We start from the raw sequence: 14,979 nt of genomic DNA on the forward strand, positions 1-14,979 counted from the left end.
GGAAAATATAGATCACTGGACAATTATCATTCAGCTGGCATGCCTCTGAGCCCTTGCCACGAACTCGGAATAAACTCATACGAAACTCGCTGTAACTCGGGGTGCTCGATCTAAAGTCGCGCTTATCTCGTGGGCACCTCCACTTGACTCGTAAAACGATCGCAATGCTCGTATCTCGCTCTTGAAAACTCGGAACGCACTCGCGTATACTCAGATGTGGCGAGTTATTACGAGTTATTGTGAGTTTATCTCGAGCTTCTTACGAGTTATTACGAGTACTGCGAGTATACAACGAGTTTAGGTGAGTTCAGCACGAGTTACAACGAGTTAGCAAAATTTTTGAACATGTTCAAAAATTTTGAAACTGCTCACGACTTCAAGGAGAGTTGTCCCGAGCTTGAACGAGCTCCGCCGAGTCATGCCGAGTTGTCGCGAGTTATCCCGAGTTTCATGGTGAGCTTTATGCGAGTTATCGCGAGTGCCTCATTTTGGCAACTCGCTATAACTCGCCATAACTCGCGATGTTAACTCGCCAAAGTGGAAACCTTGCTTTAAGCAAGGTTTCCACTTTGGCGAGTTGGAGTTGCGAGTCATACGCGAGCTGCGCGAGCTCTAACTCGCCATAGCTCGCACAAGCTCGCGTGAAATTTACATTTTTTCCTGGAATTTGCTTCAGTGACAAAAGACTCAACATCGAGTTCACTACGCTCGCTGTACGAGTGAACCGAGCGCGAAACGAGTCAGGCCGAGCTTAGTATGAGTTGCGGTGACCTTTATACGACTTAAAGCGAGCTATGAACGAGTTATCAAGATTTTGTTACGAGTGATAAGAGTTTCATACGACCAAAGGACGAGATATGCACATTTTTGGCACTCAAAGATGGATGCCGGCGGCGTTGGCGTCAACACCAAATCTTAACCGAAGGTTAAGTTTTTGAAATTAAATGGCATCATAACTTAGAAAGTATATGGACCTAGTTCATAAAACTTGACCATAAGATTTATCAAGCATTACTGAACATCCTTCTTGAGTTTCAGGTCACAAGACCAAGGTCAGAGGTCATTTGCGGTCAATGAACTTAGACCATGTTTACTGAGGGAATCAACAGCAAAATCTTAACCTAGTCTACGGTTCAGTTTTTGAAATGTCATCATAACTTAGAAAATATATAAACCTAGTTCATGAAACGTAGACATAATGTTATTAAAGAATATAAACATCCTGCTTGAGTTTCAAGTCACATGACTAAGGTCAAAGATCAATGTCAATGGACTTTGGCTAATTGGGGTATTTGTTAAATTAACATTATAACTTTGAACGTTTATGAATCTGATTCATGAAACTTGAACATAAGAGTAATCAAGTATCACTAAACATCCTGTGCGAATTTCAGGTCACATGTCCAAGGTTAAAGGTCAATGAACTTCAGTGATGTTCGTGTGATCTGTTGAATTACCATCATAACTTAGAAAGTTTATAGATCTGATTCATAAAACTTGGATATAAGAGTAATCAAGTATTACTGAACATCCTGTGAGAGTTTCAGGTCACACGACGAAGGTCAAAGGTCATTTAAGGTCAACGAACTTTGGCCATGTTGGGGGTATTTGTGGAATTACCATCATAACTTTGAAAGCTTATGGATGATTCATCAACTTGGATATTAGAGTAGTCAAGTATCACCGAACATCTCATGCCAGTTTCAGGTCACATGACCAAAGTCAAAGGTCATTTAAGGTTATTGAACTTTGACCATTTTGGAGATTAATACTATATTGCTGTCATAACTTTCAAAGTTTAGATACAGTTTATAAAATGTGGATATAGGGTAATCAAGTATCACTGACAACTGAAGTCTTAGGTCACATGATAAAGGTCAAATGTCATTTATTGTCAGTGAACGTAGTATTGTATCATTGTATGAATGGTGTTTTGTGAATAATTATTTTATCTGTTTATAGTAGTTTTCAAAGTCAGCACTGCTACTATATTGGATAGCGTGATGCAGGTTAGACTGCCAGAGGCGCTCCAGTTGGACCTTGTCTAGTTTGGTGTCTTGTTCTTTTACCTTGGCTCTGCTCGTCATTGAACTTTTCTTCCGTTTCAATTGTCTCTTCCTGCACTTCTTCTACCCTTGTTTGAATGTCATCTTCATTCGCTGTTTCCCTACCTGAATGGCCACAACTCTTGGATCTTTTGGATCGAGGTATAATTCTCTCCTTATCATGTTGTTTAAAGTTGTAATAATGCAGTGGTAACAGCCTTTTTAAAAGTAATTGTACATTGCGTGGGTCAGTTAAAATGTTCACTTTAAAATAAACTCCCTCCCTCCAGTTTTAATAAATATCAATTGTTATTAATATCAATGATTAGATCATCTAATTTTCTTTAAAATGATACCCTACATGATATGATTATGGTTCACATGGAGGTGCAGTGCCTTGAAATGTGGGGCAAGGTCAAAATTCAAAATTAAGTTGCAAAGTGACTCAATAATGAAAGTCACTGTTCCTTTTTCCGTGGTGATGAGTGAGTTTTTTAAGCGGTTTCTTTTGAGTTTGATCGGTAATCCCGCCTCGGCTTTAGTAAATATCAATGTTAAATTAATATCAATGAATAGTTCATTTAATTTTCTTTAAAATGATACTTTCCATGATGTGATTTTGGCTCACATGGAGGTGCAGTGCTTTGAACTGTGGGGCAAGGTCAAAAATTCAAAATTTGCAAAATGACATAATATTGAAAGTCACTGTTCTTTTCATCCATGATTATTGTGTTCATACAACACATTTCATTCTTCATCAAACCATCCTTTCATTCTGTCATTTTATCATGCTATTAATTCATGCCTCATTATCTCAACTACTGTTTCCATCTCCGTTCATAAGCTCACTATCATCATGTTTCCACCCCAGACCAGTTGTGTAAATATTGACCATGCTGTATTACCCCCACCATGAACAACCCCTTGTTCAACTCCATCTGTTTATACTTTCCTTATCACTTTGCCTTCCTCAGAATATTATGTAACTATGTACAGTGAATTATATATTGTAGTTTAGTATAGAGAATAAAGTTAGTTGTGAATGTGACTCCAAGCCAAGCAGACATGCCTAGTTATTGAGTAGAGATTGAGACCGAGTATGAGTTCAAGTGTGTATTAGAGTTAGAATACGCATACACAAAATTGGCGACTAGAATAAAGACCTGAAAAGGCAGAGAAAGTATGGCTCGACGCGTGGACCCTTCGCAGCCAGCACCCTTTGATGTCAGTTCGTCTAGAGCAGGGATTGCATGGCCAAAATGGAGGACATTCGAGTACTACCTAGCAGCATCAGGAGTTTCAGCAGATGGTCAGAAGCGGGCCCTTCTACTACATTGTGCTGGACCAGATGTTCAAGAGTTGTATGAGACACTGGTAGACGAGGATGAGCCTAAATATGAGACCACGATGAAGGCTCTGACCACATATTTTGAGCCCCGGAAAAATGTTGTATTTGAGAGACATGCTTTTCGACAAGCAGTTCAAAGTGATGGAGAGACTGTCGATGAATATTGCACTCGACTTCGTGTATTGGCAGCATCATGTGCATTTGGTGAACATACCGATGAACATATACGTGACCAAATTGTGGATAAATGTACATCTAGCTCACTTCGAAGGAAGCTACTCAGGACAGATGACCTGAAACTGGATGACTTGCTATCGATAGCAAGAGCTACTGAATCTGCAGACCGACAGGCTGGAGTGATGGAGGCCTCGGGAAGAACTTCGGAATCTGCATGTGTGATTAAAGGAGGACCAGTGAGACAGCCTAATCGCAGTGATAGGCAGGTAAAGCAACCAAAAACATCAGAGAGTGTGAACAATCATGATAATATATGCGGAAACTGTGGAATATTGGGACATCGACCAGGAGATCGAGGATGCCCCGCCCGAAATCGTGAGTGTCTGGTCTGTAAACGGGTTGGACATTTTGCACGTGTTTGCCGTTCGAAACTAAGGTCTGGTAGTTTGAGTTCGAGACAAGCTCCTATCAACCATGTCACCAACAACGAATTTGCTGGGATTGGGGACAGTGCAAACTTGGGAGCGAAGACGAGTGACGATTTGATTGAGACCTTCAACTCGGATGATGATGTGATGTTTAGCGTTAGAGAGGAGGGGAATGCCCTTCGTAAGAGGTCGATTATTGTGAACAATACAAAGATTGATGCCCTTGTTGATTCGGGATCGTCAGTCGACATCATTGATGAGAGTACTTTTTGCTGGATGAGAGGCCGGTGCTCACCACTCCGGTTGACCCCCAGTCGCACGAGATTATACGCGTATGGAAGTCGCAGCCCACTTCCGCTCCTAGGACAATTCATAGCCAAAGTGTCGACAGCGTCATCGTCGACCACGACTCGATTTGTGGTAGTGCGAGGCAACAGCGGATGCGCACTCAGTCGGAAGACATCAACAGAGCTCGGACTGATACGGTTAGCAGGAGGTGCTCAGACACAGGAGCAGCACGTTGATAAGGTGGACGATCACGAGCCATGGACCGTTGTCCAACGAAAGAGGAATAAGAGGAGGAATGTTCAGAGGAGGAATATTCGGCGCTAAAAAAAAAGTTGAGAAATATGGACTGATAACTTGATTACGGAACTGGACTGATTATGACGTACGGAACAGAACTGTGAAACTTTGTAAATAGAGTAGTAAAGCAGAGAAAAAGAAGAACTGAAAACATTAATTTCTTTTGACTTATTCCATTAATAGCTAAAGCTAGGTTCACATGTGACTTGTTATTGCCCTCAAATATTACAATGCCTCAAGGACTAGCAGAAATTCATTTATAGAATATATGTTCCAGAAAGATTAAATAATGATAATGTTGATTATGAGTTTATGATTTTGTTAATGAGATCCAGTGATCGAATTTTTGAGGATCTTTTGATGGTACAAGTTTTATTCCAAACAAGGGAGGGATATTGTGTTCATACAACACATTTCATTCTTCATCAAACCATCCTTTCATTCTGTCATTTTATCATGCTATTAATTCATGCCTCATTATCTCAACTACTGTTTCCATCTCCGTTCATAAGCTCACTATCATCATGTTTCCACCCCAGACCAGTTGTGTAAATATTGACCATGCTGTATTACCCCCACCATGAACAACCCCTTGTTCAACTCCATCTGTTTATACTTTCCTTATCACTTTGCCTTCCTCAGAATATTATGTAACTATGTACAGTGAATTATATATTGTAGTTTAGTATAGAGAATAAAGTTAGTTGTGAATGTGACTCCAAGCCAAGCAGACATGCCTAGTTATTGAGTAGAGATCGAGACCGAGTATGAGTTCAAGTGTGTATTAGAGTTAGAATACGCATACACAAAAATGATGATGAGTGAGATTCTCAGCAATTGTTTTCATGCACCTTAACATCAACATTCAAATGGAATCAATCATACCTCTGCGCAAGCAAACACACAACAAACAAACATAAACCACAAGAAAACATTATGAAATGAAAAAGCAGGGCCAATTGATTTTAATCTGTATTGACACAGACAAAAGAATCATGTTCTGTATTGACCCTCCATGATTATTTCTGCTCGTTCTGCAGCTTTTTACTTCAAAGTTCATCCAACACTTCAATTTTGCTCTTTTTTATGACATGATCATAACAAGCATGGGATCATAAAGGGAATCAAATGATCTTTTGAAAGATATCAAATATGCATTGTGTAAAATTTGGAGTCGGGAGAAATTAATGGCCAAACTCAGATTTCCAAACTTGCTCGTTTTGCAGCTTTTCAATTCAAACTTCATCCAACACTTTTGAATCCTGCTCTTTTCGTGATGACATGATCATAACAAGCATGGTATCATTGTAAAGAAAATCGAATTACCTTTTAAATGATGTTAAATATGCAATGTGTAAATTTTGGAGTTGGGAGAAATTAATGGCCAAACTCAGATTTCCAAACTTTTTTTTAGGGGTTTATATGTGGGGAAAATATAGATCACTGGACATTTATCATCCGGTCGGCATGCCTCTGAGCCCTTGCCACGCACTCGGAATAAACTCATTCGAAACTCGCTGTAACTCGGGGTGCTCGATCTAAAGTCGCGCTAATCTCGTGGGCACCTCCACTTGACTCGTAAAACGATCGCAATGCTCGTATCTCGCTCTTGAAAACTCGGAACGCACTCGCGTATACTCAGATGTGGCGAGTTATTACGAGTTATTGTGAGTTTATCTCGAGCTTCTTACGAGTTATTACGAGTACTGCGAGTATACAACGAGTTTAGGTGAGTTCAGCACGAGTTACAGCGAGTTAGCAAAATTTTTGAACATGTTCAAAAATTTTGAAACTGCTCACGACTTCAAGGAGAGTTGTCCCGTGCTTGAACGAGCTCCGCCGAGTCATGCCGAGTTGTCGCGAGTTATCCCGAGTTTCATGGTGAGCTTTATGCGAGTTATCGCGAGTGCCTCATTTTGGCAACTCGCTAGAACTCGCCATAACTCGCGATGTTAACTCGCCAAAGTGGAAACCTTGCTAACAACAAAACAGTCTTTATCAAATTAATTTATTAGGAGTTTTGCTACACTTATTAGCTAACTTCTGTATAAAAAATAATGCCACTCTTTCAAGTCATGCAGAAGTGAACACCTTATAAAGGCAAAAACTCATCTCAAAAGTCAAATGGGTCAATTTAGGTGAATTTTTCATACACGCTTTTGACAATCTTGTTTTGGGGGTGTTGATTAAGCAATATTAATGTTAATCTTCTATCCTTTGAACTCTTAGCACATCTCATAATACTAGTAATGTTCTTTACAAAAGCACAACTGAAGAATTATCTTTTGCATAAAGAAATACAGTGGTAAAAGCCATTATATATATTTTGTGGGGGACAAAATGTAACTATTCTGCAAAATGTTTGTTTACATGTTATATGATCTCTGGAGCTTATAACCATATCGTTGAGAGAATACACTTTATGAATATTTTTTCATATATACATGTATATTGTGTTCTGTAAGTTTGACACTAGAAATAACTCCTAACTTGAATAGTTACAATATGAGTAGAAGAGGTACTCTGGGCTAAAAAAAAAAATTATATCTAAGATATAGTAAAATTCACACGGCAAAACACTATTTCTCATCAAAATCAATGACAACAAATAAAAAAAGTTATTGAATTTTAAACAGTTGTATGCATGCCATCATGTATTATAGATGGGCTGGTGCCTATTTTTCTACTTTCATTTTTCTATGGTATTACATGAAATCATAATTATTTCATATTTTCATTATTGTGTGCATTGCACCAATGAATATCATTTCATTGCATTAAATCAAATGTAATTCTATTATTATCTCAATTTTTAGGGACAAAATTTGAATAAATGTAATTTGAAATAAAAGAACTGTAATCCCCAAAGAAGTTAATCTTAGTGCATATTCATGAAGACACGAATATAAATGTTTCAACAAAATAATAATACAAAACCTTGAAATGTCATAAATTTATTTCTTGTCCGATTTTGATGACATGTTCATTTTTTTCAAATCATATTATGTTCAGATAATAGAATTCCCCCACTAAATGTTCGCTATCTCAAACGTGTTTCAACAGATCAAAGAAATAGGTTAGTCAGTTGGTGTAAAAATCATTGAATTATTTAGCTCAAACTTCTGTTATAAAATATTTATGATATTTTGAAAAGGGGGGAAGTGTCAAATACCACGAGTACATATCCAAATTAATGCAGTTCAATAATTCAATATGCACCAAAGTTACATCTTCTAATAAAATCAACTATAAAGTTTTTGAACAGATTTTTAATGACATGCAAGTGAAAGTATACTATTAATCATACTCGAAGGAATAGAGTGCATGTATATGTACATACGAGTTATAACAAACAATTTGCATCTACAGAACACATAATCACGCGCAATCACCTAGCTAATATTTATTTTTACGTGTATAACTTGTTTTTCACAAATACACAAAACAAACTTTTTCAATCGTCTTTTAACTGAGAAAAGGGTGTGGTTTTTCAAGGACGTTTTTTTTTCCAAGGAGCAATATACACACAACAGTCTATCGGGCTCGAGGAAACACAAGTGCATTTCATCTGCAATATTTTCATTCTGACGGTTGTTACGATCCTCTTTAGAACCAACCCCAACAAAATATGCCTATCATGTTGGCATGGATTTTATTTTTTTCTTCTCCCAACTTCCCAATCTAAAATGATTTAGGATCGCGCTATTATAAATCGTATTTCATAAGTAATGAAAAGGTAGAAATTCAAACAAAATTATGTTGATCTTGCAGAGACCACATTATTGACAATGAGCAAATTATACGAATTCTACATTAATCACACTGCAAACTAGTCAGGATACGATTTTAAAAAGCAATTTCGACGAAAGTGGGAGAAGAATTGATGCAATCAATTCGGCACATCATACCAGATGCATTGTCGTTCGTTTACCATTTAATGCGATTTACCACACCAGACGCGTTGACGGTCGTTTTACAAACTTCCTCTATTTAAATCCCATCTTCATATAAATTTATATACATTCTCAAAAAAAGTACTGTTATTATTTTTTTACATATTTGATCTATTACATATTTACAAGATCTATATTTTACTCACGGACTCAACTTCGAAACAAGAGAGTTTTCGCTCCACGCGAAGCACGACGGATCCAAGAACATAGATTAAAATGCCCGTCAAACTAAGCTTGGAGGCCTTTGTCGAATTGGTAAACCCGAACAACAATTTCGTTTTAGTTTTCAGAGCGGAACAAAAATTGCAAATATGACGTTTGCCCCGAGTCCAGGATGAAACTGCTACTTTGATTCACAAATTTTCAATGAATATTTAATTATTGGTTGTGCTTGGTTGTTAGGGGCATTGTTGACAATACATTTTCTACGTTCTTGTGGCCGTCGTGCGTTGTGGAGTTAAAACTCTCAAAGATCTTTCATTAACTTGATGTAGCAACTTTCAACAACAAAAAAAAGACAGCTTGCCTACAAGATCGCCACTGGATCTTGTAATTTCGTTGGAGGTGAGTATGGCTTTTGATGTAATGATCACAATCCGGAGCAATATTCGGGGTTTTAATACTGAACTGCGATTAGCTATTCATACTTTTCGTATCACAAATCGTAGACAATAACCGTGTATTTCAGGGGGGGGCTGCTAGATCTGAAATAAACATAAATTTGGTTTATCAAATTAAGTCGGCTAAACCAAGTGACTCTGAACAAAAATACACTTAAAAATCGCAATTTTTGTGAAAAATTATTCCACGTCCTGATAATGTATATTCACCAAAATGATAATTATTATTATAATTATTATTTGGCGTCACCTGTGCCTGCGCAGCAAAAACTGTGGTGTTAACCGGTGTACATATAGAGGACCACACCATTTATTTTACACCCTTGTTAAATTGGTGGTGTTAGTTTTACACCTATGGTTGTTACATTTACACTCTTTGGTTTTATGTTCAATTTCTAGGGTGTTATTTTAACACCTCAGGGTGTGGTCCTTTATTAACACCAATTGGTGTCAATTTTAACACAACAATTTTTACAGTGTGGGAGGCGAAAAGCGAACTGAATCACTATGACCTGCAGGTCTCTCCTCCATATATAACTGATGGGGAATGCAGGTGGACCACTACACCGGGGTTTCCCCCTACTTCAGTAGGTTTTTCCCCTACTTCTCTCGCCCCACCTACTTCAGAAGGTTTCCCCCTACTTCATTTGTACATGGTATAATATGCATGACTGCAACGAATTATCTAGATGTCCATGGATCCATATTCCTACATCAATTGCAGTAAACTTTATTGCACGTGAAAATTGACAAAAAGTATATTTATCAAACAATTTTTAGGTCAATTAAGTTGAAATTATATTTTGCTATACATTTTACTGCAATTATAATAATAATAATAATAATAATAGAGGTATATTTACCCAGGGTAGCCACTTCAGTTCCGAAAACTGTTCTCCCAGCGGGCCCTGCTGTTATTACCCGGCTAAGCTAGGCTACCTATTCAGGTGCACACAGCTTTTTGAGGAATAACTTCCTGCCGGTACCCATTTACCTCACCTGGGTCGAGTGCAGCACACTGTGGATGCATTCCTTGCTGAAGGAAATTACGCCATGGCTGGGATTTGAACCCACGACCCTCTGTTTCAAAGTCCGAAGACTAATCCACTGGGCCACAACATGCAATTCATGCATTGATATCTGGATTCATGAAACACAAATAATATTAATAATAATGATAATAATAATAATGATGATGATGATGATGATGAATTGGCTTTTATATTACGTGCAGTAAGTATATAGGCCTATCCTTCGATCCGCAGAAAATGGTATCAGATTATTTGGGACAACATGTTCTTTTCAAGATATCTTTCTGTACTCATGACAAGGTTTGGTAATTTTGAGGCCTATTCTTTCTGAATAACTCGGTATAATTATATTTTTCATATTCTTGGAAATATAAGACATTCTGGTGTATTCGATTCCCTTTGCTCTCCTTCAACCAAACTCAAATCAGCCAGCATCGTCATGTTTCGTTTCATAGCAAGGCTCCCGTCTAGATCGGGTAGATTTAATACTCCTCTCTCCATAGCCTCTAGTGACTCTCGTCTAGGAACAAATAAGAAACAGCTTAAAATCAACAAACTAATATTTATAGATACATTATTCATTAAAACAATTGGGATTTTTCCACATTAGTTACGAGGTATCATATTAATCGCTATCCCATCCCATCCTCCTATACAATATACATTTGGGACCACGTGACAGATCCCTTTGACCAATCATTTTCAATGATCACGCTGAATAAAAGAACCGGTTGTGCAGCCCCCCCCCCCTTCTCTCTCTCTCTCTCTCCCTCTCCAGTTTGTATTCCTTTCCGTTTTCCTTTTTCTTATTCTTCAATTTGTCCCATTTGTAGGCCTATCACTATCGATCCGCTTTTTTCCTGCTTTATTCTCGATTACGTGAGGATATTATTAATATTGTTTTAACTGTTGAAAGACGAAGCCTGTACATTCTACCTTGCAGGAATAAGAAGTCGTTTGGCACGTTCAAGGCGTGGATTGTAGGAGCTCATTCTGTCAATGTGAACTTTAACCTCACTTTTTAATGAATAGTAGTAACGACCTCGTTGCGAAACCACCTGAAATAAAACAAGAACGAATGATGATGATCACATACCTTACATATTATTTTGAATCCTTAGAGTAATACACATGTATGATGTTGCTATTTTTCTTTTCATTTATCAAATCAGCAAGTTTTAGAGGCAAATGCGAGAAATTATAGCAGTTCTGTTCCACTATGCATTCATTGTTTGAAGTCCCTTGTGGCGCCGTTAACTCGTACATATCGTATTTGAATCCGCTGCACCACAGGCCTTCCTCCCTGCATACACTATCTGCATTGTGTTTCGTATTTTCAAAATTATGCTTGAATAAATGAACAGAATCTTACAAATCATTCAATAAATTAGATATTGATAATACGCTGCGTTAGCTTTCTGAATGCATTAAACATATAAGAACAGCAATGTGATGTAGGCAAGTAAGTAATGTTTATCGATCTTTGCAAGCTGACTGACATCGGTTTGATAGCATGATGCAACTTACAGAATACTTTACAGCCAATTTTTTTATTTCTCTTTGTATGGTATAACTTGTATGGTATGGTATATTGAGGGGCCCACATTGTACAAGCATTGCTTTTTAGTGGGTCCCTCCATTTCCATCTTAATTTAATTTCTATTGAAAAATAGTATACTTTAATATTTGAAACCTCCAATGTGTTGCCCAAATTGTGTGTTTTTTTCTATTATTTTTGTTTCTTTGCAACGGATACAAATACTTATGTTTATATTTGGTATACAATTGTTTTTGTTTGATGGAAGTGAAATAAATAAAATTGAATTTAAATTGAAAAATTTAACTTAATGATTGATGAGAAAAATCTTACTTTGAGCATATCTCTTTGTTGACTTTCATCCATACAGTTGAGATGCCTGAAGCTAACTGCATGTGATTTCATGGCTAGTTTATTAGCTTTTAAATCAATCAGATCATGACGAAGTTGATCCTTGATTCGATCAACTCGAAATTCAGCCAGTCGAGATGCCTTCTCAATCTGGTATCACCAAAAAAAAATGGAAGAAATAATTGAAATATGTATCAGTCAGTAGGCATATCTTCTCCATATTACGAAACGATTTTCCGCTTTGATTCTTTGTGTATTATAACACTGATAAAGAGTTCGTTTGATTTTCGTTTTATGTATATCGATGATTCAACCGACTCGTGTTAGCCTATAATTAAATCAGGAGAAACATATAAAACAATAATAAGAAGATCAATTAAAATCAACTGCTCCCCTTAAACGAAAGCCTTCACACAGAGAGCAATATGGTACCCCTCCCCCCCCCCCCATCATAAACACCGATCGACAATCGTGCTTACAACAAAAATAGCAGTAACTATAAAGAAACTTTAAAGTGCAAAATCTTGATAAACACAAATCATATCAAGTAAAACGAGACGGTTCAAGGAAAAAAATGTTCATAAAACAAAACATTACTTGTGATACTCGATTTCTTTAGTGCCGATTTTGCATGGTTATTTTTTTAACGTTTTTATTTAAGTATAACCATCTCATACACATATCACAAACAAGTTTGATAACAATATAAAATAACAGTGTACAGTATGGATAAGTTACATTTTGATAAAAAAAATACATACAAAACCAACAAAAGGAAAAGAAAGAAACATAGAAAAGCAATACAGGTCTGTTCGTCTACATTACCCAAAATCTAATAGATTCCATTTTTTAACAAATCTATACAGTGTCCATATAAGCAATACATTTTTCTGTTTGGTACACTTGTTTTAATTTACTGATAAACAAGTCAAAACAAGGAAGGATATTAATATATCTACACAGATATAAAGTTTTCTTTGCTACAATAAGGCAATGATTTAATAACACATCTTGCTTGTTTTTAATTCCGAATAAAATCTCTTCATCCTTTACTTGGATAGTTTCCTTTTTAAATTTAGTATGCCACCATCTTAGAAATTCATTCCAAAAATCTCGAGCATGCGAACATTCTACCAGTAGGTGTTCAATTGTTTCCTGTTCTTGTTTACAAAAAGAACACATCTCATTGTCTACAACTTTCATTTTCTTTAACTTTGCATTTACTAGTAGGCATCTTGTATTTATTTTATATTGAAATATTCTTGTTCTTGTATCTGGGATAACTTTAAAAGGCAATTCATAAATAAAACTAAAATCTTCTTTACTTATATCATACCTTGATCTCCAATATATTTCAGAAGTAGGAGTTTGGTATTTATTTTCTTTTAATATCATTTTTATGATCTTAGTTGACAATTTTGATATAAACATTTTTTTATTACCAAAAACTAAAATCACATAGAGCTATTTTCACAATCGTTAATTAAATTCGCACCAACGCAAGTATGAAATGTTCCATGTTAACATAAACGATATCAACGAATCTTTGACATCTTTAACTTTTTTGCATGGTTATTGAAAATTTAAATAAAGAGAAAATGAAATCGCAAGAAAACGGCAATTGTATGATTGAATAGTCAATTTTGAAGTATATTTACCTGTCGTAGTAGTAACTGAAGCTTTGTCTTTGCGTTGGAGTTGGATTGCCCCGTCTTTGGATATGCTGCACTCTCTGTCATTTTACATTGTTGAAAGATGATATACAAAATTTGAATAAATCTCCTAGGTAATGAATTGATGCTTTTTCGTTATCAAAACTACATCATGAATCTAAACCTCAATATCACAATAGTTTAGGTCACATCCAGTCGGTTCAAGCGAAGCTCCGTATTATACGGGCCGTATTTAATTCTTCTTATCTAGACCAAGGAGATATCACTCTCCTTGTCTAGACCAAATTAGTTTCAGCTTATAATGTATGCTTTTGGCAGAATGTAGTCCGTCCACTAGCTGTTTGACTAAAACTGTTCAGTAATTTCAAGTTCGTATTCGATTCTCTATTAACTGCTGCAGAAGAGATTATCCATCCGTTTGATTTCCATTGGGAATCGATTATTGGCTGACGGAAGGTGATGACGATAATTGTGATGAATCGGGTCGGATATTGATTTCTTTAAATGAAGGAATAAAGATTTAAAGATTGCTTTCATGAGTTCCCAACGGGTTCACACCTGCACGGTGAATAGCTTGATAAACGAAAGAAAATATTAAGTCAATGTCGATGAGCTTTATAGACTCAGAATGATGATATTGCCACGAATACCTACGCTCAATGTACATACACACGTAAATGTATTGGAAATGTTTTATAGAATCGCTGAAATATCAGAATGAGCTATAGCTGAAAAAATGTCGTGCTTTCCGATGAATTTTCAGAAATCAGGATCTGAAAAATAAATGAACGTCACGATAATGATGCAGAATACCAAAATTCCGTACCTTTTCATAACGGAGACAGGGTGATGCCCCCCTCCTCGGATAATGACTACATATTCTTGAGATCCTTCTTTCCCTAAATCGAACATGTCACTAAATATTTAGCAAATCGACGTGCTCATTGATGCATCCACTTTGTTTCTTAATTATTGTACTCTATGTCTTGCTCAAAACAGCTTGGTGTTTACCCCTGGAGCGAGACATATTTGCAGAAAGAGAGGCATCAAACACTCGACGTACAATTAGCTGGTTACCGCTAAAGGCGTGAAGTATTGTTTAGGTCGTCAACCCATTGAATGTAACCAAAATGGTCAAGAGTTCGAGGTGTGGTGTGAGTAATTTGTTCTGCACAGAGTAACGATAACTGTAGTAAATTCAAAAGAAATCGGAAACCAATACCTTAAAAAA

General features: G+C 36.7%; 2 protein-coding genes across 3 annotated transcripts; one reads left to right on the forward strand and one right to left on the reverse strand.

Annotated features, from left to right (window-relative positions):
* The first annotated feature begins 3,227 nt into the window (after window positions 1-3,227).
* Window positions 3,228-4,610, forward strand: LOC121411963. The gene has a single exon (XM_041604874.1). It carries the CDS (start codon window positions 3,228-3,230, stop codon window positions 4,608-4,610), a length of 1,383 nt encoding a protein of 460 aa, XP_041460808.1.
* Window positions 4,611-9,664: 5,054 nt separating this feature from the next.
* LOC121410208 lies at window positions 9,665-14,179 on the reverse strand. 2 transcript variants are annotated; one of them, XR_005969288.1, is made up of 5 exons: window positions 13,734-14,179; window positions 12,058-12,225; window positions 11,124-11,245; window positions 10,276-10,707; window positions 9,665-9,974 (listed from the first exon to the last, which is right to left on the reverse strand). XR_005969288.1 is itself a non-coding variant. In XM_041602137.1 (4 exons), exons 1-4 carry the CDS (start codon window positions 13,812-13,814, stop codon window positions 10,542-10,544), a joined length of 537 nt encoding a protein of 178 aa, XP_041458071.1. In that variant the 5' UTR covers window positions 13,815-14,179; the 3' UTR covers window positions 10,205-10,541. The 2 variants fall into 2 exon arrangements, 1 of the variants encoding a protein (XP_041458071.1); XM_041602137.1 differs by lacking the exon at window positions 9,665-9,974 and having other exon boundaries at window positions 10,205-10,707.
* Window positions 14,180-14,979: the final 800 nt, after the last annotated feature.

The sequence above is a fragment of the Lytechinus variegatus genome, chromosome 3 (assembly GCF_018143015.1).
Source record: "Lytechinus variegatus isolate NC3 chromosome 3, Lvar_3.0, whole genome shotgun sequence".
NCBI lineage: Eukaryota > Metazoa > Echinodermata > Echinoidea > Temnopleuroida > Toxopneustidae > Lytechinus > Lytechinus variegatus.